Source organism: Diplotaxodon limnothrissa, linkage group LG20 (assembly GCF_057381915.1).
Source record: "Diplotaxodon limnothrissa isolate DT_005_m linkage group LG20, D_limnothrissa_male_GT1.1, whole genome shotgun sequence".
Taxonomy (NCBI): domain Eukaryota; kingdom Metazoa; phylum Chordata; class Actinopteri; order Cichliformes; family Cichlidae; genus Diplotaxodon; species Diplotaxodon limnothrissa.
In genome coordinates, this window is record NC_140615.1 from 9,784,717 (window position 1) to 9,809,118 (window position 24,402).

The 24,402-nt window shown below is 39.7% G+C and overlaps 1 protein-coding gene across 1 annotated transcript in view; it reads right to left on the reverse strand.

Moving 5' to 3' along the window:
• celsr3 (cadherin, EGF LAG seven-pass G-type receptor 3) overlaps positions 1-24,402 on the reverse strand; it is a 140,702-nt gene that overhangs the window by 74,060 nt on the left and 42,240 nt on the right. Inside the window, exons 4-9 of the mRNA XM_085344253.1 lie at positions 14,710-14,932; positions 4,444-4,559; positions 3,997-4,085; positions 3,696-3,710; positions 3,172-3,329; positions 119-282 (exon numbers count right to left, since the gene is read on the reverse strand). Of these exons, the coding sequence (XP_085200379.1) occupies positions 119-282; positions 3,172-3,329; positions 3,696-3,710; positions 3,997-4,085; positions 4,444-4,559; positions 14,710-14,932 (765 nt within the window). The remainder of the gene's footprint in view (positions 1-118; positions 283-3,171; positions 3,330-3,695; positions 3,711-3,996; positions 4,086-4,443; positions 4,560-14,709; positions 14,933-24,402) is intronic.

Here is a 24,402-nt window from a genome sequence, read left to right on the forward strand (position 1 = left end):
CTAACGTTTGTGTGTGTTTTGCCACAATGGGTGAAAAGGCTATTGAGAAGGAGCTAAATGTTACTAATGCACAATAATACATGTTTGAAGGAAAGCAAACATGGTTCCCAGCACTGACCAGGAAGCGTTCCATTATTGGCGATAAATCCAGCCATGTCCAGCGGTTTGCTATCGATGTACAGCTCTTTCATGCAACCGATAAACTCCCTGGTGCCAAAGGGAAAGTTGTCTGGCACATTAGGGACTCCACCCAGAAATAATGGACCAGTCAAGTCCAGAGACCTAAGAAACACAAAGATAGAAAGCAAGGAGTAAATATAGTGGAGAACAAATGGGGTTATGCAAATGGAAGAAACACAGGATTATTGGAAGAAATGGAAGAAACACAGGATTATTCTTCTTCAAGTAAGAGAGGGAGGAGAGAGGGATGAAAGAAGAAGGGGTGAAAAGAAGGCAGAACATGAAAGAGGGTATGAGAGAGGGATTAAACAAACCTAGAGATTAAACATGTCATCAGAGGTAAATGAAATGTGTCATCATTCAGAATCGAAATCACAGAAAAGCAGGGGATGTTGAGGATAAATTAGATGATGGTGTTTTTTAAGGTAAAAATGGAAACAGAGAAGGAACAGACAGATTGAACACAAATACACTGAGAAAGAAAAGGAGACAGATGAAGAGACAGATGAACAAACAGGAGATTAAACAGGAGTTACAGCAACCGTCTTGAGAGAAGAGGTAGAGGTGGATGACAAGATGAAGAAGGAGAAAGGAGACACAATCCGGCAATAAAAGGTGGTAGATATAAGTGCAGCCTGCTCTAGGAGGAAGAGGGGGAATGGCAATGCCAAAGGAAGAAAAAAGCTTGAAAGATAGATGAACAAACAAGAGATTAAGTGTGAGTTACACCAAATGTCAAGAGGCAGATGACGAGACAGATGGGTATTGGGAAGGAAAGAGGGAATACGAGGAGGAAAATTTCGGCGGGATAGAAAGTGACAGTTATGGGACTGCGCTGAGTGAGAACCAAAGAGAGACAAAGTTTTGTCAGCAGAGGACATCACTGGAAGAGAATGTCAAGACTGAGCAAGAGGCGGGTGGAGAAATGGAAAGGGAGCAAGAGGAAGAGAGGGTTGACGTGTTAGTCTTTAGCCTTCCTCTTTGATCCGTTTTCTTTTCCCTCAGCTCACTTAGTGCTGACAGACGCGGCAAACGTGATTACAGCTTACAGAGGCGAGGCCAGACATCAACACTATGACACGCTGCTCTTTCAGTGCATGTGCGGATACGCTTTATGTGTATGTGTTTTCTTGCACTTGTTAGTATATATGGAGACATTCGTTGGTTAGACACACACAAACTGTAGCTGAGAAAGAATGAACAAAAGTTCGACAAGGTCAGATGGAACAGGCAGTGCAACGCATTTAAAACCAACAATTTGGATCTTTTAGTCACACCTAAGAGATTGTGTGTGTGAGACGGAGAGACGAGCGGAGATAATGAAAAGAAACGAACATATCCGTGTAGCAGAATGAGACGCCTGGTAACAAGACCATCAGAGAGATACAGACAGACATGAAGGAGCATAGAGACGTCAAAGAGTCGTGCCTCATTAAAGCCTTGAGTCCCCCGCATAGTTCCCCTACCGTCACCTCATCACCCTGATCGTTACTTTAAAATCCTGTCAGAATGCATGTATCTCCCAATGTAATGCTGCTACCCTCAGTCACTTCACACACTCACTTTACCTTTAGATAGCTTAAAAAGCTACCAGCTGGCCAGCATGTTGCTCATAGCTGCACATAATGACCAGCTTTATTGGTTTTCTACTCAGTGGAAATTGTCTTTGAATATCTGTTAAGCCTCTGTTCAGTTACAGATTATGTTTAATGAAAGTTGTCTTTGCAAAGAAGCTGGCAAATCCTGTGCAAACACCTCCCACAGCTCTGGGTCAGTTACTATTCATCCTTTCATTTGCAATGCTGATGGCAAAAGAACAAATTTACCTGCAGGAATTCATCCTAAGGTTCTTTTTTTTTAAAATTAATCATTCAGTATTTATTTATCATTTTGACCAAAAAATTTCATAGATTCATTTCATGTTAAAATTAGTTATCTCAGTATGAATATACCAAAGTTTATGCTATAGAACAAGCTACAGTATTACACTGTAGTCCTCCTACGCTCTGCTTCAACGTCTTAAAACTGAGAAATTTAAGTCTCCGAATTTAAGAGCCTGAATTCAGTCAAACGGTTGTGATAAAAGCTAAAGGATGCGATACTTATGCTTCCTCTCCAGCTTTGCCACAATGCCTCTCTTACAGCGCTAAAAGCAAGCAAACCCAGCTTACATTAGCTAGAAACTGAGTCACCCGATCACTCAAGTCAGCAAACGGCTGTTTCCCACCGAAAATGAAGATTCAAAAGTGAGCTGCGTGTTGTATCTGTTGTATCTGAGCAGTTTGTATCTGATATTAGCATACTGATACAGCATAAACACTGATCTCAAAGTCATGGCGTGTGCCAGAAAGTACTCCTAGCATGATGGCGCAGGACAGTCTTTTGTACATTAGCTCACACATATTTTAAAACACAGTATGAGGTAGGGCGTTTTCACACCTAAAGTTTGTTTACTCTGGTCCAAATCAGTTGATGAGCTTGTAAACTTGTAGCTTTTCCCTGCAAATTAGTTTCTTTCCATATTGAGGAAAATCCAAATGAACCAAAATGCGTCACTACAAATTACATGAGAATGTTCAGTCCGGTCATTAGCCAGATGTTGTACTGGTCATCTACAGTACTTTGCTACATCCCAGATTGCAAGTTTTTTTTAGCTCAAGCTTGATATTTTCTATTCAGTAATGCCTGAAATGAGTGACTGAGTCCAGAAAGTCAGCAGGAAAGTGTTTACAGAACACATACCCATCCCATATACTTCTATAGGACCTTAAGCTGTTTTGTAACACTGTCTGGCTGCCTTCAGATAGAAAGCAGGTATACGGCACTTGCATTTGCACTTTTTTCTTTTTACAGTTTTCTGTAATTTGCATCCATTTTTTGTACCGTCAATGGTTATGACTGAGAAACCGGCTGACATTGGTATATGACCATTAGAAGTTTGGGTCCCAGCAAAGTGTTGCAATTAAGAAGTGAAAAAAGAAAAAAACTTACTTCTTACTGCTGGTTTGTTTGCCCTGTGCAGCACAGCTGTAATTTCCAAGCTGCGTACCAAAGCGAAGTGACAAGGCTGTATCACAGTCATCAACGCTCACCACAGCAATCTTCTCATCTGACGGACCCTGAGCCTCACCACTCATACTGCGCTTGGGCTGGACATCCAGACACAGTCCAAAGAAACAGAAAACCAGTCAAGATTCAAGAAATACAAGAGCATTCACTAAATCTAGAGTTTTCGTCATTGCATTGAAACACTACATCAGATACGAAATAGCAGTAAACACATGAGATTAGTATTTACACAAATACTTTGCACAATGACAGGAAGAAAAAAGGGAGAAGCTGTGGTTAGTAGGACATACAGGAAAAAAAAACAAACACATGGGCAAGAGAACAGACTAAGAGCAGAAAGACAGCGCATTCATTCTCCTTACTGTCTGCTGGTGAAAGAAAGGAGGAGCAAAAGAAGCTAAGAAAGGAGAAAGTGTATATGCGCTCTGACACACGCTCATACTCACATAACGTGTAGCAGGCTGAGGAAAATAAAAGAACATGAAGAAAATTAAAGGAGATGTGCGGCGAATATGCATGAATAAAAATGATGACACGCAAACACCCACATAGTCGTGTAGACACAAATACTTTGGCTCAATTCAAAGTGCTTCGTCGGCTCGAAGGCTGAGAAACTATTCTGCCGACGCATCAAAAGTACCAATAAAAACAAGTCAAATTTACAAAGTGCAAAAGTACATCAAGAATCCAAAGTGGAAGCTCAAATGCAAGGATCACAATGAAGATGGGATTGGGATGTAAACCCACCTTGTTGTAGTAGTGGATGTGAACTGTATGCCAGTTACCATCGCTCACACCCCCTGGCAGGAAGGGACTCACCTGGGTGGATGACTCACCTACAGACGGGTAAATGAAGAATATGCCATTAAAATGAATTCAAATGTAGCTCTTATGGGTCTCCTCTTTTTTTAAGGGTGTCGATGCTCCAAATATATCGACTTTATTTACAATGACCCCAAAACCTCTGTAAGAGCTGTTTGCAAAGACCAAATCAGCAGCATTCATTACCTGAATCCACTCTTAGATAAACAGATTTTTGTGTCTCAGGAGGAACGCTTGTTTTTACAGGCCTGCTGCACATGTTCATGGGTCAAAAGAAAAGCAAACAACAACAGCAGACATATGGTCTCTGTTTATAGAGCACAAATTTCACGCAAACAAAACCAAACAAGAGTGCACATAAAGATACAATACCTGTGGAGTATTTGAACACCACTTGTCCTTCTTGGATCTCTAAGGCAATGAAGTCATGTTTCTCGTTAAAGCGTCCATTATAGAAGAGAAGACCACTGTTCTCCAGAGTGGCAAATCTAAAAGACGGATGTACATAGAAATTCGAAGTTTATTGACAAATGCTGTATGCAGTAGAGAATTTATTAACACAGCCATGGTAAAAACAAAACTGTTAGGTAAGGAGTGAAAGACTAAGTACACCCTTAATGCTTAGCATCGATGATCAAATTGTGATGATCAGTGATTAATTGATCATCATAATCAGTATGACTACCGCTATAAAAGTAGAAGTTTTGGCAGTTTGTTGGTCTGAAGCATTGGGGTGTATCAACGCAATGCCAAACACGAAGGACATCAGCAACGATTGTAAAGAAGCAACTGTTTCTGCCCATCAGCCTCTGAAGCATTAAAGCATTAAAAGGCCTTATCCAAGCATACACAGAGAAAGATTATTCACAAGTGGAAAACATTCAAGACAGCTGAGAATCTTTGATGTGCAGGAGTGGACATAACCGGAAATTCATCCAGACTGCGTCATGCTCAGAGAAATTGCAAAAACCCAAGAGGTACAGGCCTCAGTTAGCATGTTAAATATTAACATTCATGACAGTATAATTAGAAAAAGACTGAACTAGTATGGATGTTTGGAAGGGCTGCCAAGAGAAAGTCTCGTCTGTCTAAAAAGAACATGGCAGCCCGGCTTATGTTTGCAGACCTGCCAAACCTAGAAAGTCAAAGAGAAAGCCAAATATCAGCACCTCATACCAACTGGGGACTTGCTTTGAAGCTGCCAAAAAAAAAGCATTCTGGATTAATTCTTGTTAAATACATAATGACGTGGTGTAATATGTCATGCACTGTTGTGCATTTAAGGTTGTTGTTATGGTCTGTGGCAGTGTTGGGGAGTAACGGAATACATGTACCGCCGTTACGTATTTAAAATACAAAATATGAGTAACTGTATTCCGTTACAGTTGCCGTTTAAAAAGGTGGTATTCAGAATACAGTTACTTTGTTGAAATAAATGGATTACACTGCGGTACTTTCCTGTTTCATATTGTCGCGGGTCAGGACTGTTTGGGTTTTGTTTGACAGCTACGTGCTGTTGTTCCAGGCGGCAGCGTTACGGTTGCCATGGTTACAGGGCGACGCTCTCTCTCTGCGACTGTGTGTTTCCTGGGTGAGAGAGCGCCTTTTGTTGTTGTTGTTGTTGTTGTTGTGCTAAGCTAACAGGCAGAATGCTACAAGCATAGCTCTAAAGAATGTAGCATCATGGGCAGTGTAGTCCGTGCTGCAGGGAGAATGGACTGCCATACACGTTAATGTGTCTGTGAGCGAGGGAGGGAGAAAAAGGCAAAGTATGAGTTGTCATCGAGCAAAAACGGGAGCTGGAAGCATGTAAATATAATAATAACCACTGCAGCCAAGAAGAGTGCCTGACGAGCCCAGTTGTAAGTAAGCTATTAAGACTCGACTGTACACCGTGTTCGTGTTTTCCTCCGAAACAATAAGTTCCGTTGGAGCAGTCTTTCAACGCCTCTCTCTGTCTCTCGCAAGAAAAGTTGACCCACACAACAAAGTAAAGCTATTTTTCGGCTACGAGCCGACAGGGACCCCGCCGTATTAGTCAGAGGTCCCTTTACTACAGTTCGGAGTCGCGGACCTTCAGTAATAGTAATAAATCACACAGCAATAGTACATTCACGTTGTTGTAAAAAGCATGATAATATATTAAGTAATCCAAAGTATTCAGAATACGTTACTGTCATTGAGTAACGTAACGGAATACGTTACAGAATACATTTTGGGGCATGTAATCTGTATTCTGTAATGGAATACATTTTAAAAGTAACCTTCCCAACACTGGTCTGTGGGATGAACAGGCCAAGTGTTATGTTGAGGACCCAAATGTAGGTGCTTGGAGACGAAATAATCTTAACAAAAGGCGAGCTGTTTATTAGGCTGAATGATCCACAAACCAAAAGTAAGCAGAAAATGCAAAAGGAACTGAAAACTTCTAAACAATGAAGACACTTAGAAAGACATTAGGCAGCACAAGGACCCAGAATCACTGGGAAAATGAGCTGATGCTCCAACAAAGGACAAAGGGAGACCGGCACATATATACACAGGAGAGTGATTAGGGGAGTGAAGTCAGCTGGGAAACACAGCAGGAACAAATTAGGCATAACGAGACAAGGGAAGCAAAACTAAACATAAAGCACAGAGATGAGTGACTATCAAAATAAAACGGGAAGTAACTAATATAAGGACCAGGATTAAGACAGATTAGCTTGACACATACAAAAGAGCAAACTGACACAAAGACAAGACTGACTCAACATGATATTAAAGGCAAAAACACAGAAAAGAAGCTAAGAGGACAGGGAGAGAACTAAGAAACCTAACGTAATTTGTGACTATACCAGATACATAAAATAATACAACAGGAAACTGATGGGGATTCAAAAACTCAAAAGGACAAGAAAACCAAAGACAGAAACAAAAACCTACTTTCAAAGTACAAAACAATAATGAATTAGGAAGATTTGAAAGTCCAAAACACAACGACCCCAGACCACAACAGCTATATTTAAATAATTTTAAAGCCTGATCAGAATTTTTATTACCTTAGAATTGATAGAGGGTGTACTCTCTTTTTACCATGGCTGTACATTTTTATATGCATGCAGAGAGAATATGACACATTTTAAATTATATTTTTCACTCCGATACAGGAAGAAACAGAAACAAAAAACTATCAGACACAGCAGAACAAAAATGACTCCTGGCTAGTGCGGAAGAACAAAAGGTATTCAGACTATGCCAGAGTTAATAAACCATACTGCTGGAGTCTTCCTCTCCCTCAGCTGCTCAGACGCAAATAAAAAGTCTATTTTGCACAGAACAGATGAGAAATACTCTGTCCTGGTGGCAAGACAGAAAAGATTCTCACTGCATAAAATGTCCACGTTAAAAAGTACTGAGATGTTGTTTTAAACATGATACCACAACAGTTTGCCTGTTTTTACTATTCCCTTCAACTAAGCGCCTCAATTGTAAAACCGTACACTGCAATTTGTAGGCAGCTGACAAATAGCACCTGCAGGGAAATTTTTATTCAAGGTTTCTCTACTTTCAGTGAGGTTCAGTGGTGTCACAAATCGGATCCAGCCCAACTCCGCTAGACAGTGTTAAGGTTCAAAATTGAGGAAGGAGAGTACAAACCACCCATGGTCCAGAAGGTCTTGGTCAAACAATGATTTTAATGACTACACACGTGTGGGAAGAACACTCTGTACGCCGACAGCAAGTGATCTCCAACTTAATCAAAGCATGAACAGATATTTTATAGCATCAGGGTTTGATTTACTGACGCCCCTTCATGCGTCACAGATACATTTTATACATAGATCAGATCAACACCACAATGGCTTTTAACCCAGAAGATCATCTTCTATTTTCATGGCTGGTACTTTCCGTTCTTGTCTTAAAGTAAATTGTTCCTCTTTCTTGCCGAGACAACAAGGACGGTTCCTCTTTTACCGAGACACTTTTGCAGTTACAACCAGACATGACTAATCTCTCCTCTAAATAAATTTAACTCATGTGTGTGTGTCACGACCTCACATGCTCTTTCTCAATTCACCTGTTGCACTTCTGACCTTTCACCAGACCAGAGGCTCACTGAGACTATATGTATGTCTTCTACTAAATAAATGTTTTAACCAAGAACCTCTACTTAAAAGCTTAATATAAAATGACCTGATATATAAGTGTTTTGTAAGCATGTACTGCAATTCCTTCTATGGCTCCAAGTCACTTGCACAATAGATTGTCCGGACATCGCGCCGAACAAAGCTTCCAACCCCCAATTAATTGACCGAACTCCAACTCTTTAATAAGCACAGATATGCATTGTGTATAAAATAGTCATAACTGCACCTGAAATACAAGGTCAACATAATAACTGTATGCATAACATCTTAAGGCCTTCTTAAAGCTATCTGTTACATTGTTAAAGCCTCGTCTTAGCCTGCTGCTCAAAATAACTTTCACTTCTGCAAAACTCTCCAAGCCTGTTTCCTGTCCTGTTACTTTTAGCCTTTCTGAAAGACACACACTGTTCAACCCCTGAATGCAATATAAACTCCAGATTATATTATTAATGCAATGGTAATAATGATGATTATTTAACAATAGCAGTAAAATAATTTCCCTGCTCCACACTCCCTCTCTCGACCTCTGGAACACCAGAGGTCGCAATACATTGTGTCCTCGCTCAGACCCTCTCTAGCCGTCCTCTGGCTCAACCAGCTCCCATTCGAGAACACTCCATGTGTAAGCTTAGGTTTTCTCGGTCCCTCTCTGGTGGTTCAGCAGGCCTCGAGATCTCCAGGATCCTCGCCCCTCCTGTGGTCGCCGAGATCGATCTTCTGCAAAGGAAACAAAACACCTTTTCCTGCACCTCCCTAACTTATCCTATCTGGGACTCCTTAATCAAAAGCCTGATCCTAATTATCTTCTTAACTTATTGACTTGTATTTATGTATATTCTTCAACGTTACTCATCACTTTAAAACTCTTTAAGCCCTGCTTTCACGTCCAGTTGCTCGCTCTATTTTCCTATCTGATCATCGACCTCCTGTACACAAACTGTCCACCTTTTTAACAAAAAATCATTAGAACCAGCCTATTCTACTAAAAGCTCCAAAAGAAAAACAACCACTTTAATCAATTAAGTTTAAGCATATAAGCAATTACTCCTGTATACATTTCATCATAGCTAAATGCTTCCTTGAAACAACTCCTGTGTGTTAACACTAACTTCATTTTAAAACCTCACATTTCCTATGTTATCACCTGTTTTTGGTATAGCCTTTTTATTTCATTTGCTCCCTTTAATGTAACAATACCTTCTAATTCTAATTTATCAGACTTAACCAAAATATATGCTTTCCTTCCTCTTTGGTCCTTCTTTAAGTTCAGTCAAAAAGCTAAATGAATTTGAGGCCTTTTGCCTGGAATCAATACTGTCATGTGTGTTTCTTAACTCTGTGTCTGTAAGCGTGTGCAATCCTTCAATAACTTCAATAACTCATATCAAAAAATGCAATATGTATAAAAATCATTTCTATTTATAAACTCTCCCCTTTATCCTAAAAATACCTCCTATGTAATATCTGTATGTGTAAGCCTACATTATAACCACTACTTCTAGAAATCAAAAAGAAATCAAAGCTGTTCTACTCCTTCAACCCTCACTAATTTTCCCTCTAAGACTTATTCACAGCTTTGAAAAACCGGCATTGTATCTTCTAAACAGGATTCAGTTCTGTCATGGTCCTGGGCCATGTTGGCCCAGTATTCTTGGTTCCTTGTATTTTCGCTCCTTATTTAGGCCAGGTTTTCTGAGGTGTCCTGTTGTGGTGTTCCCTAAGTGTTTTTCCCTTTGTGACTCTTACCCCCTTGTGCCCCTCTGTGTATTTATGAGCTCTCGTCTCTCTTTGTGTTTATTCCATGTTTCCCCCAGCCTGTTATGTCTGTGTTCTCCCCGTGCTTTCTCTCCTCCTGTCTGAACCTCTGTGTACTTCCTGTTTTACTTTGACAGTCTCTCGTCAGTATGCGTAATGTTGTGTTCACTCCTGCCCTGTCTGTTATGGTAGTTGCTGGTTCGTCTGTGTTGTTTCCCCTCGGTCTCCCTGCGTCTCTTGTGTATTTCCCCGGACCTCCCTGCATCCTCGTTTCTGGTTTGTGTTATTAGCTTACCCAGTTTAGGTTTCCGGTTTCTTGTTTTTCCACCAGTGCTGTTTTGTGCCCACCGTTGTAAATAAATATTCACCTGCACCAGAGCTGCCGCCTTTTGGGTCCTTTTCTACAACTCCACACGGCTTGCCCCGCAAACCGTGACAAGTTCACTTTAATCCTTTAACCTTAACTTAAAAATAACAGTTTCAGTTTTACCATATCCAAATGATCAAAAACCCAAAAGGTCCTGAAATGATCCTAAATTATTAAACAATTAAATTATTAAACCCTAAACCCCCCTTTATCTTGATACATTTCATGTGTCAAGATACTATACAAAACTTAAAAATGCTCAGTTTCCCCACTCATGATCCAATCTATGTCATAAAAATAAACTTAAAACAGAACAGTTATCAGTCATGTGTTTCTTCAATTAATGGTAACTGAGTTGCCTCAAAAAATATTTCCCCTTTAGCATTTGGCATTCTCCCAACAATATACTATAATCCCATAATCTAACCCCACTTAATAAAACAAAACAGAAATTTTCTCTGGTAAAAACAAATTGTTTGTCCACATTTATTCATCCACACCTTCATCCAGTCACACATTCACATGCAGTCACACCATATATTTGCTAATAGTGGAGCGTCCCGCGCCAGATTCTCCACCCTCAGCAAAATGAGCTCAGTCATTTTTTATTTTCCATAGGAAAATATTTCTTTATGCTTTTGGACTGGATTGACTCGCATAAAATCCTTTTTACAGGGACTTACGACCTGAATAGTCCCCAGGTAGCTTTCTCCTCAGCCAATTGTAATCTGGAAAGCCCCCTTATATTTGCTCTTCCCGAGAATTTTCAGCGCCGTTATTCACTGTTGCAGGCCTGCTTAAAACAGAAATGAAAAATAAAGCTGATTATTAGCTCATGAGAACACAAAACAAAATCACCTGACAGGTTTTCTTTAAGTGCACTGTTACAAAATAATGGGCCCAATTTTAGACATGTCGAATAAATCAAATAAATCCAGTGCACAGATGCAGGAGGTCAGGTTCAGCTACAGGAAAGAAGCCCTAGAGCAGCATGGTTATAAATGTCTGCCTTTCAAACGGTTTTAAGTTGTTGAAGAAAAATATTCTTCTACTGTTTCCTATCTTGTTGAGTTAAAATTATCATATCTGCATTTTATTTTCCTGATTTAAATTCCAATGGAAATCATTCCTGCACTATAGAATTGTAAGGAAATAAGAGCATCTTATCACCGTTCTAGTGAATCTGAGGACGCTGCCATTGTCTAAAATAAACCCAGGGTTTCTGGTTAGCAAATATGTGCCTTCTTTGTATGGATTTGCTGTCGCTCCGACTGCACTGTGCCAAAATATCTAGTATGCATATCTAATATATCCGTGCCACCAGAAATAGCTAAAAAATAATAATAATAATAAAATTGTAACCTTAGCTTTGATAGAGTAACTGGAGATAATGTGTGGAGTCAGCCAAGCGGAGACACAGAGGAGCCGAAGGAGTAAATAAATGCAAAGAAGCATGCTTTATATGTTCAGCAGGTCTGTTTTTGTCAGTGTTATTGCTGTTTGTGAAATTCATTACGTGCCGCCAAGAACTGCATTAAACAAATTAATATGATGTGACTTATTCCCAAAAGCAATAAACTACAAGATGGAATCATGTGTTTATGATCATTTCTATTCCTTAAACTCGGTTAGCTTAGCAGTCAATTTCAAGCAGAGCTGAAGAAAAGAAAACAAACGCTGTCAGAAACACACATGCACACACTCTCTCTCATGCAACTGCCTTTCAAATGCATTAAAAACTTGAGCTCAAGTCATGGCAGTGGTTTCATATTCATAGAGAGCAGAGTCATATTGTCACTTATGCTTTCATATGTAGTTAGATCTATAGAAATCTAAAAAAGGCATCTTGTGGAGGGAAGTCTATTTTGCCCTCAATTAACACATGAAACAGGAGCTTAAATTTAAAACATGTTTATCTATTTTCATAATAATTTGTTTTCCATATAGTTTATGTCCCTCCTATACTGTACATAAAAGATGGACGTAGCCAATGTGATGTCACACATTAGCTTGCTAGTCTTTCCCTTGAAGCTTCAGGATTAGCATGTAGGAAGCTGCCATATTATTCACATGGAGCCAAAAGTAAACATATTTGGATGGCAGTATGAAGCCGTAAGTTCTCAGCTAATGGAAATATGAGACCAGATGGCAACCACCAAGTAATTATTTCCCCACCAGTTGTAAACGGTTACTGCTATTTAGTAACATGTTAATAAAATACTGGAATTTTCTTCATGAAAACTGGAGCACAGACCTCTGGCACTGTGGTACCACTGTGCACAAAGCAAACCATGTTATTTATTTGAATTTAATTCCATTTAAAATGTGACTACACCCAATGATTTAAGACTTATTACAGTTTAACAAAAACTAATAAAAGACCATTCTAAATAAAATAAAAAAATCATCAAGGGGGATTTTAACTAGAAACCAAAGCTGCTTTTTGTACCAAGTTTTAAAGTTCTCAGACTCCAGTGGCAACTCAAGGAACTGCAGTTTTTTGGCACTTTGCCGGCTTCATTTTTCAGTCTTGCTGCTTGGTGCTGCCATAAAGCAGAACTACACACTAAGAACAAAACTCACAGATCTGACTGGGTTTGAACGAATGTGAAAGCATGGTGCTGAAAAAGACCACACATTATTTTCTCAAGAAGTCCTTGATTAAAATTACTGAAAGAAAATGGAAGATTAACTCCTTTCTATACACAGATTTTTCCACCCAGCGTGGGACTCTTTTAAACCAACAACAACACACAGAGAAATGTTAACACGATACCTGCTAAATGCTCATAAAGCAAGCTTCTCTTAAAAAAAAGAAAACATGCCCTTCATGCTTCATTCCTTAACTTAACTAATGGTGACCACAAATCAACAGAAGAAACCACATGTAGTGCTTTTATGCACCAATAATGCTCATTTAGCAAGCAATACAGTGACCGCAATGTCTCACGGCAACTACTCCATGGTAGCCACATCAGCTTAGCAACAACCCCATGGGCAACATCACCCTAGCAACTATCATTAGACGACATCACCCATGGCAACCATCCATCCCATAACCCTGCCTGACCACTCTTAAGCACCACTTCAATTCTCTTGTGGGCTTTGTATGTCTAGAGGCAAGCAGCAACTGAAAAATGATTTTGGATGGGTAAAAGGAGTCACTGACCTCTGCCACAACATTAGCATTACATATATGCTCAGGCAGAAAGTGTTAACTCAAATAAAAACATGCTGCAAGCGAGCCAAGCAAAATGGAAAGATTTGCAAAAATTCTCTTGTAGGTAAAGTCAGTGCCACGGTTTAATTTACAATCTTAGTAAATAAAAAAATTATGATGACTTGTGTAGAAATGCTGTGAGATTCTTGAAACCTTGGCCAAAATCTTGCGGCAAATGTGCCCCATACACATTTGTACACGCATGATTAAAAGAATGTACACAGTCTGTGCCTGGTAAGGTAAAACATGCCAGGACATCATGTCGCTCCACTGTGGTGGACTACACGTCAGCCTACCCTAACAAGCAAAAGATTCCCTTTTTTAACCTAAGGAGGAGACACAAATCTCTTGGGGGTTGTGTGAGGAAAGGTATCTATTGTAAAAACCAAACATGCAGTTACCCGCTGTGATGACTCACGATGAGGGAGCAGCTGAAAGTTGTGTTTACATATCAGGACATATTAAAAAAATATTCTGGTCCTAACCAGGGCTCAAATATAACCTCACATGAACAAAACTCAATTCATCAGCCCTGTACCATCATGCTTGATGAGGTGGTGTTTGTCCTGATATGCTGTGCTAACATTAGCTGCTTACTTAACATTTTACCTTCTCATTCATACATAGTCACTTCTTCCCCAAAAAATCAAGCCGTAATGCTAAACTCAAAGTTTCAAAAGTGGGAACGTGACATCATGGTGCCATGGCCTTCTTTCATATACAGTCTGTGGTTTTAGTTATTAATTGGGCACTTTAAATTAATAGCCCTACTGACTAAGAAGCATGTTTTTTTCTGAGTTGGTTCCAACCATGAAGTCATTTCCTTTCAGAGCTTTTTGCAGCAGGATAGTCAGATGGAAGATAAGAACATAGAAGAGAAAGAAAGACAGCAAAGCACAGCAGATGGGATTAAATGGAGAAGCAATGCTTTTAAAGAAGCGAGGTAGAGGGAGGATACAGGGAAGCCATAAATAAAAGGATCACTCTCCAAGATGGAGATGATATAATTTTAAAAAACAGCTTAAAGAAAAGTGGAGACACTATAAGAGGAAATCAGAGAATGATCCATCCTGCTATATCTGATGGAAGCTGAAAGAAGAGACAAAAAAATAATAGAGAAGAAGAGAGGAAAGGAAATGACAGAATGTTTACTCAAGACTACTCACGTTAACGAGATGGAGAGGTGAAATCTCTGTCTGAGCCCCCGGAACATGACAAAGGACTTGGGTGGGAAGGACCGAGCGGTGACGGTGCAGTACGGTCGCTCATAGGCTCCTGCCGGGCACTCGCATCGGAAACCCCCACCCGAAAGCTCCCGGCACGTCCCTCCGTTACGACACACACCTGGCATGCACCTGCCCTGCCGGTGGTCAAACTCACAACGATCACCTGAAACAGAAAAAAACCCCACAATGTTAGTGTTAGCCAACCAAAGCGACCATAAAAGCCGTAAATCTCTCAGTAGTTAGTCTAACTTTCGCTCAAAGTTTCTGTATATATGCAGAAATATCAATGCAACAGATTCTGATAAAAATAAACATTCTTGGTATTTATGAACATTTCCACCATTGTTTTCTGCACCAATTTAAAAGGCTAACATCAAATAAACAAATAAATAAATAAATTCCCATCAGTATCCTGCCACTTTTGCCATTTCAAAGCGTGTTTCACAGGCAATTAATATTCACGGGATCTGACCTCACTGCTCCCATTGGCAGGTCTGTCAAAACACACAGGTGCTGTGCGACAAAACAATGTTCAGAGCAGCAGAGCACAACTGAAAAATCCACTAAACCTCCAGTGCAACAAATCCCTGATTAAAGTTGAAATAAAACACTTTAAATAATTTACCGATCTGAGCATGGTGGGGATAATGAGCGGGAAATATGCGCCACGGTTTAAGTTTTTCTCAACATGCTGTAAGTATTACAGCAATATTTTGTGTGAATACAGCTTGTTTTATTCTCCCACAGTAAAATCAAAAATGCACTTCCTGTTCATTTATACTAAGCTGTTTTCTGTTTTCAGTTTACTCCCTTGCTTTACTCCCTCATGGTTTAAGTGAGAAAATGTTCAAAATTACTCATACAGACCGCACATAAAACACAAACTTTCAGATAGTTTTAGAATTTATGCATAGTCAGTGTGTTACAGTGAAGTTAGAGTCTGAGTTTGATTAAAGAGATTTGCTTCATAGTGCTGTATCATCACCTTTTAATGCATTCGCTGGAGACAGGGTGGGCTGTGTTTGTCTCATCAATGTTGACAGGTAGCTGTAATATTATTGGAAAAGCAGGAGAGTTTCTAGCAACACCACTTGAGTTTTTTTTAAAATCACCAATATTTTGACCTGACCTTTTAGAATTCGGGGGCTAAGCACTAAAGTAACAATGTCTTATATTCAATCTAACTCCAAAAGAGGCTGAAACATATAGTGAGACATGCGCAAACTCTCTACAACCCTGTAATGCCAAACATCAAAAATAAATTGCACAATGCATTTTTAGGCAATAAACTACTCAAATGTAGCAATAAACACCTCAGTTTAAAAACAAATGTCTGGCAATCATTAGGCTTTACAGGGTTAAATAGGCAGATTTGGCACATGTTCGTAAACGCAAATATCTACTCAGCAACTCAGCGCATTTATGCATGTAGACTTGGTTCAAGACGACTTGTTGAAGCTCAAACTGAGCATCAGAACGGGGAAGAAAGTGAGTCTGGCGTGGTTGTTGGCTCCAGACTGGCTGTTCTGAGTATTTTAGAAACTGCTGATCTGCTGCAATTTTATATATCCTGTGGCAAAGCTCAAATCAACTGCGATGCTATCTAGTCAGTATGGAACTAAATATGTGTAATTTTCCAGCACCTTGTTGAGTCTATGCCATGAAGAATAATGGCAGTTCTGAAGGCAAAAGGAGATCCAACCCAGTCTTGGCAAAGTGTACCTAATAAAGTGGTTGGTAAGTGTATATCATTATGAATAATCAAAATAAATATTTCAGTGAGACCAGGGTGTGATTGGCTGAGGGAAATGCTCTTCCCACTCCTCCCACTCCGGTCTGCATGTTCCTGCCTCTGCTAAATTTTTTTTTACCCCCGCTGGGGAGGGAAGAGTGCTGTGACACATTAGTGTGCCAAGTCATTTCAGATATTTATTGACTCTCAAGGTCTGAAAGTCTGCTGGTGAACTAAATTAAATTTTTTACTAAAGCAGCTAACAAGAGGCCTTGTGGTTAATGGTATCACACTTTTTCATTACATTAACTCAAACGTGTGGTGTATTCCTCTGGCTATCACAGGGTCCAGCATGTTAAGTGTGAGCCTGGTTAGGACTACTGCAGTGACTGCACAGAGGTAGTAGTGCAATAATAGGCTAAAATGATTGCAAACTGGCATTTTTAGTCAGCGCCTGTGGATATACCAAAATACTGTCTGAGAAGACGGCTTCTCTTCTACAGCCTCCAGAAGCCTGACTGAATTTTTCCATCACAGCAATCATCCAAAGCACACTGCCAAAGTCACACAAGAGTTTCTTAAGGAAGAAAAAAATATTAGCTGTCCAAGTATGTAACCTGACTTGAATACAAAAGAAACATTGGGGATATTATAAACTGAAATAAAAAAGGTTTCTGAAGAAAGAGTTTAGAAAAAGTAAATTACATGAAGTTCCTGTTTTAGGAACCCTCAGATTTTAATTCTGCAAAGGGGCACAGGCAATAATAAATACTTAAAGGGCATATAATTTAAATTAGGATAACATTGTACATTAAGCTCTGATCATCATCATATATGATTGACAGTGAAATGAATCAGAGAAACGTAGCTTTCACACTCACCGCTGCTGGTTTGTGCAGGTTCATTACCCTCGGCACAGGACTTATATATATGTCGCCTGAGAAATGTCTCTCTACAGGTGGTACAATGAAGCTCATGAAAATTACCTTTCCTGTAAAGCAACAGGTCTTTTTCCCATGTTAAAAGTGTAAGTGGCAGTGGCAGATTTCCTTTCCTATCAAGCATTCAACCACATTCATCAAGCGCTTTCGATGTAAATCATTCCCTGATTAGCCGATGGGAACGGCAGGGTGCTGATTCCTGAGAAGCAGTAGTAAGAGTAACTGTTCAAATCAAATCAAATCAAATCACTTTTTATTGTCACATCACATGTGCAGGCACACTGGCACAGCACATGCGAGTGAAATTCTTGTGTGCGAGCCCCACAAGCAACAGAGATGTGCAAACACAACAACACAAACGAGCAAAATACAAGAATGTGCAAAATACAAGAATGTTGCGCAGGAACTAACATTTACCATCACTCAAACAAACACAAACTGCATGTATTTTTTTTTTTAAAAACAACAAAATTACAGCTGCAAGATTTCACCTGTCAACAATAAGACTCTGTATAACATTTGGAATTTATGATAGAAAAGGGGGTTGAGGAGGGCAGGGGGGATTTTCTGAATAACAAAAACAACATGAGCAAATCTACAGACGAGAATAAACAGATTTGGCTGCCAGTCAAAGAAGCTCCAGTCTAGAGTGTCTCAAGAGGCATAAACACCCACACAGCACACACACATACACACACACACACACAGAGGCACATATTCAGTCAACCACATAAAAAGGTATGAAGGAATACGCTCTCTCTTTCATGGTTTTCACCTTTCCTGGAGCATATTTGGACACACACATTGTCTGACATTTAGCAGCTACACGCAAAAAACACCCACACCCAGTGGCCTCCACATCACCAGAGCAGACAGGGTTTGAAACTAGCCTTAAGATAGATGGCTCCTTGAGGACCAACTTTAGAACCTGGGGATGGCTTCAAACACACACACACACACACACACACACACACAGACAACCCCAGGGAGATACCAAATAAACAAAACGCAATTCATTATTTTTAACACATAAACACACACACTCAATTTCATTTCCTTTCTTCGATTCTCTTTTTCTCTGTGTCACACGCACACACGGACACACACACACACAAACGTGCAAACACACATGGATCATTGCTCCTGCCCTCGAGGCTGTCGGGTTTTATCGTGTAACTGTCTCTGTTGGCACTATGTTTGCACTGCTTTTAGTTTGTGCCATCATACCCACTGGCAGACTTCTCACATCTTAGCATTATCGCACACACACAACTAAAAACACAACAACAATAAATCATGCGTGTGTAAGTCAATAAACATCCTCACCTTTCAGCAGATACAAATAATATCTGACACACATCACGCACAAACACACAGGAATTTGAGGGTGAGTCATGACCACACACACAAATGCACTGCCAGTCAGAGACACAAAGACAGGAGAAGCTGTAAAAGTCAGTCAGACTCGATACACACTGATACTGACTACGTGTGACGCACACCACATAAACTGAATGACAAACTCTATAACAAAGGAACAGTGATTAAGCATTTTAAGCTCGCAAAAGAATTAGTGATATAATTTGCTAAATATGTCACCTCTCCCCTGCCATTAGTCCTTTCCTCCGCCTCTCCAGCATCCACCTGTCCTCCACTGCATGCACTTTTTCGCCTTGACTTCAAATCCAAACGATAACTTCCCTATCAGTCATTTTAACATCTTTTTCATTTCATCCAACCCGTTTTCCCACAACACCTTCCCCCATGTGCCACCAGGCAGCCGATATCTGCTGGTTTTGGCTGACAAACATACTCTCTCACACACTATCAAATCAGCCTGAGGATGGACACACACACACACACACACACACACACACACACACACACACACACACACACACACACACACACACACACACACACACACACACACACAGAGTGAGATGCCCAGTCAAACACCCAGCCCATTTTACAACAGCCCAAGGACATTCAAATTATCACGTGTCTGCCCTTGTTTAAGCTTCTCTCATCCTCTCTCCGATTTCACGTGAAACGTATACTTCAATGTAAGCGCACACAACAGGGAACCAATTAAACTGAGACACCCCACAGACACACAACACAACACACACTCACTAACGCAGCACCATTTCCCTGCTTTTGTGTGTTGCACCCACTCACCCGTACAGACCCTCTCATTAATATTAAAATAAATAAATAGACATTAATGCTCATGAATTATGCAGGCAGTGAGACTTATAGACACCTGCAAACACACACACACACACACACACAACACAGGCACATGCTGATTCGTTATGCACACCAAGCTGACTAACTGAAAGTAAAAGTGACGGAAGACTGACGAGAAAATAAAAACAACCTTTGGACACATTTTTACAGTACCAAAAGTAACACACACATACACACACACTGGAATTACAAGAAGTAAAGCAGAGCAGATGTGATCTCAGACTGACTCAACAATGGTCTTTTGACCACGCACGCACACACACACACAGAAGGCAGGACAGAGAGTTTGTAATTCCTCATTTGGCTCTGCGATTTAACTCACACAAAGACAGAAAGGTCAAGCGATTGCTAAAAACGTGGGTGTCCGATAGCAAGATAGCACTTAAAATTCCCCACAAACACTTTGCGAACATGGACAGATGGTTTTTAATGAGCAGACAAGAATGGAAATGCACACGCCCACACAAATAAGACACTGCTACCTTAATACATACACCCAGCCAAACAAAGAATCACACACAGACAAAACTCTGCATCATGAAAATATCCCACTACTAAAAAGTAACAAGTGCATTTCCTGCTTTGTTATTTACATTTTAAGAAGGTAATACACGCCAACCCGCTGCAGCTGCACCGAGCAGGGATGCAACTCTTTCTTCTTCTTTTTTAAATTAATAACATGACAAGAAAACAGAGGTCAAAGTGAAAGCTTGAAAATTACATGTACAATGAAATGAATCAGAGAAACGCAGCAAATCTTCATGTTTTAGAAGTTAGAATCACAGGGACGGGTTTTAATAGGATCCTTTTGCACAATGTGTAATTTCACTTTTGATAGTTAGGCCCATTTTTCTATTTTATCTTCTAAATAGACACACTTTTTTATATCTTATTGTATTTTTTAAAAGTCCATTTCTGCCATTTACTCACAAACAAACCAGCTCAAAACAATTCAGAGAAAAAAATATTCAAGTCTGAAAACTTCAGTCTGAGCTTCCACGCTCCCTTTGTTGTTTGAGATCGAGCACTATTTTCAATCACCTCGTTGTTTCCTCCCCTCCCTGCATCCTCTCCTCACCCTTTGTTTCTTCCTTCCTTTTTCTAACTTCCACCTTATATCTCTATATATAAAACACCCCACGCTTTGCTCTTCCTTTCTCCTTCCTCCCTTCATCTTATACCATCTTCTTTTTTTCCTCTCCCCCCTCTATGCCAGGCTTAATGCATTCACACCACCCCTTCATTCATTCAGATGTTTTATTCATCAAAGCCAGTATTCTTCAACCACCGCCGGCATCTTAGTTCGCTCCGCCCAATCGCCCACCCCATAACCCTCCTCCTCCACCTCAACACATGGTGCATCCCTCGAGGCCAGCGTGCTCCCAGTTGTCTCCCCCTTCTTCTTCCTCTTGTATCACCTCTATAGGTCTTGCTTGTGCTCCTTTATTTTTGGTGTTTATTTACCTATAGTGTACAACCCACAGGAAAAATTCCTCATTTAGTAAAATATATGATCCAATTTGTGATGTTTTACATGAATCTGACATTAAACAGCAATAGCTTCCATTAAGCTGATACTCTTTATGAATTATCTTACAAGCTGTATTTTAAATAATAACTCAATAGTGATGGATTCTTAGAAAAAAAACTTTTTCATGTATAAGAAGTAATGGATTTTATCATGATGTGTTTACTTGGAATAAACTGATAAAAGGTCATGTAGCTGCCATGAGAAAAAAAAGCAAACAACACCACATATAGAAAGCTTTACACTGCACAGAGACACAAAACTGAAAGACTATTATTACAGTTTTAAACTTGATAAAAGGGGCCAAACCTAATAGGCAAGCCAGGACTCACTGATGGAAGTACGGGCTCCAGCCTATATTACCGAGCGTATTATTTTTCAGTTCCCACCCTTATTTGTGGGGTCTGAAAGAAGAAATTCTAAAATCTTTTTCTTTATTAGTTTCATTTATATCACAAGAAATTAAACCATTTTTAAAAAAAACAACTCATATGGCAAAAAGAAAGGGTGTAGGTTAAAGCTACAGCTTAAATAAAAATCAATAAGTAAGTCAATGGCTGTCAATAGACGCTGCTGAGACCTTAAACTGGAAATCAAAGCTTGGATGGGAATCAGGATGACATCATCAGGTGACTTCAGCCCGCTGATAGTCCATCATTCTTCCGAGATGTGTCATCTAAAGGAACGCCTTTATCATAACATCTTATTTGTTCGATTATTCACCGCATTTCATGCAGCTCAAGATTTGTTTGTGTGATATCGCTGCAGCGTGTGCCTCTGCTGAGAAGAGTGCTCCACCAATTTAACACTGCAGGCTCACAATAGATGAGGGAGATATCGTCCGCTTCTTGGGAAAAGGAAAGAAAAATTGGTCCCTATATTACCCAGAATTCAACTCCACCAGCTGCACTTCTAATGTAGCCTCGAGCCGTTAGCCTCAAGCTGAGATGAAAATCAGTCTTCTGCGCTTATTTCTTGAACTTAACTCCACACACACTGATTTTTGGGCTGGATTTCGTCCTCAGCCCTTCAAAAAACAGCCATTCAACACATTTGGTTTGATTTGTGAAAACATTTTGTTTGTTCCTTACTTAACAACTTCGATTTGCACTTTTTATACTTCCTCCCTCTCCCATATTTTCTCTCCTCCTCTTCAGTCTCTAAATTTCTCTTTTTTCCTTTGTTCAGGCACTTTTTTTCTTCATGCTTTTGTATTTCTCTTCCTCTGCCCTATATTGTTTATTAATTTACTTGGTATTGACTTATTTCTGTTTCTTGTGAGCTGTATTTCCCTCCCATACACATGTATTCCCTTTCAAAGCTTTTTTTTTAAAGAAAATTTTAACTCTTGAGCATTTGTCCTCTTTTGTTTGCTCCCCTTTTTCCTTCACGTGTTCGGTCTTTTTCAGTGTTCCCATTTCAACTTTCATCTGCTGCCATCTCTGTCACAACTCTCTCTTGCCCCTCTGTTTCTTCCTTTTTCATTAGATCAGATGACGGACATTGATAACAATCACTTCCCACATTGATTTTTGATTCTCTTTAACCTTCTCTCTTCAGCCTCTAGGCTTTTTCTTGCTTATTCTTCTGTTCGCCCTCTTTTTCATTTTCTATTCCTCCATTTTATTGCGCCATACATAATTTCTACGACTCTGCACCCTCCCGTCCTCATCTGAATGAGTTTAAATAACCATCAAAATATCACTGTGTAAACAGAAACTGTAACTTTTGTTATGACTGCCGCACAGATGAGTTATTTTATGAATTAATGTAGTAGTTATTAGGGATGCATAGAGTGATTTTGACTGCTTTGTGTAACATCAGTTTTTTTAGTCCTTATTTCTATGATCCACTTTTAAAACACTTTCAGAAAGCTAAAGCTGAGAGAGTAATTACTAAAAAACAAATAGATAATTAATGTATTCAAATCCATCCATCCATTCTTTTCTGCTTATCCTTTTCAGGGTAACAGGGGGGCTGGAGCCTATCCCAGCTGTCTTAGGGTTAGAGGCAGGGTACACCCTGGACAGGTCGCTAGTCTGTCACAGGGCTAACACACAGACACAGACAACCATTCACACGGGCAATTCAGAATTTTTCAATTGACCTGTCCCCACTAACTGCATGTCTTTGGACTGTGGGAGGAAGCCAGAGTATCCGAAAAGAAGCCACACGGGGAAAACGTGCAAACTCCACACAGAAAGACCCCGGCCTGATCGTGGAATTGAACTCAGGACCTTCTTGCTGTGAGGCAACAGTGCTAACCACCGTGCTGCCCAAATAAGTCATATTTCACAAAGTTATATATTTCCGAACATAAATAAATGTAGTACTGTAAAGTAGAACTTGAACAATTATGTTTATTTTCCTCTTTTTTATAGCTGCACTAGGTGTTAAATGAAACAATCAAATTGTGAACTGCAGACTTTCAACATGAATTCATTGGTTTTAACATGGTATTGTATTAACAGTTTAAGAATTACAGTCATTTCTATATACAAACCCCAATTTCCAGGGCTCAAAAGCAACTGGACAAATTATCACAATTTTTAATATGCCATAACAACTATTTGTATATTAAAGTAAATGTTATAGCTGCAGCTATATTTGAAATTGTTTTAGGCACTTTATTTTGTGAGGTAAAGAACCTGCAAAAATATAAGATTTATACAAGATTAAATTTAGCTTTAACCTAAATCAGTTTCATGTAGTGAAGTAGAAAATGTTCAGTGTACCTAATGGTGAGACTGATTCATTAAACCACATAATTGCTTCTAGACTTTTGCATGGACCACTGAAGTGAAGGTCTGTGATGTAAAGAAACTGACGGTACAAACAGATCAGGCAACAAACTCAGAGGATCCTAAAAATACCAGCGCTATACACACTCGCTTTACAGAGTAAGCAAACGCCCGAATCACCAAACATGATTTTGAATTACAGCTGTCAACCATGCATTTATGGGTACATGAAGAAATCCCAACTATTTATATACATGTATAAAACCAGAGAGGAACCAAGATATGTGAACTTCCTCCTCTTACCTCCTGCTCCCCAACTTATCTTCCTAAAACTAATTTAGCCTCCTTTTTCCTTCCTCTCACACTGTTTAATGCATTTAGCCTAGTCGATTCCACATATCACATCCCCTGCAGTGTGTTTTTTTCCCCATTTAATGC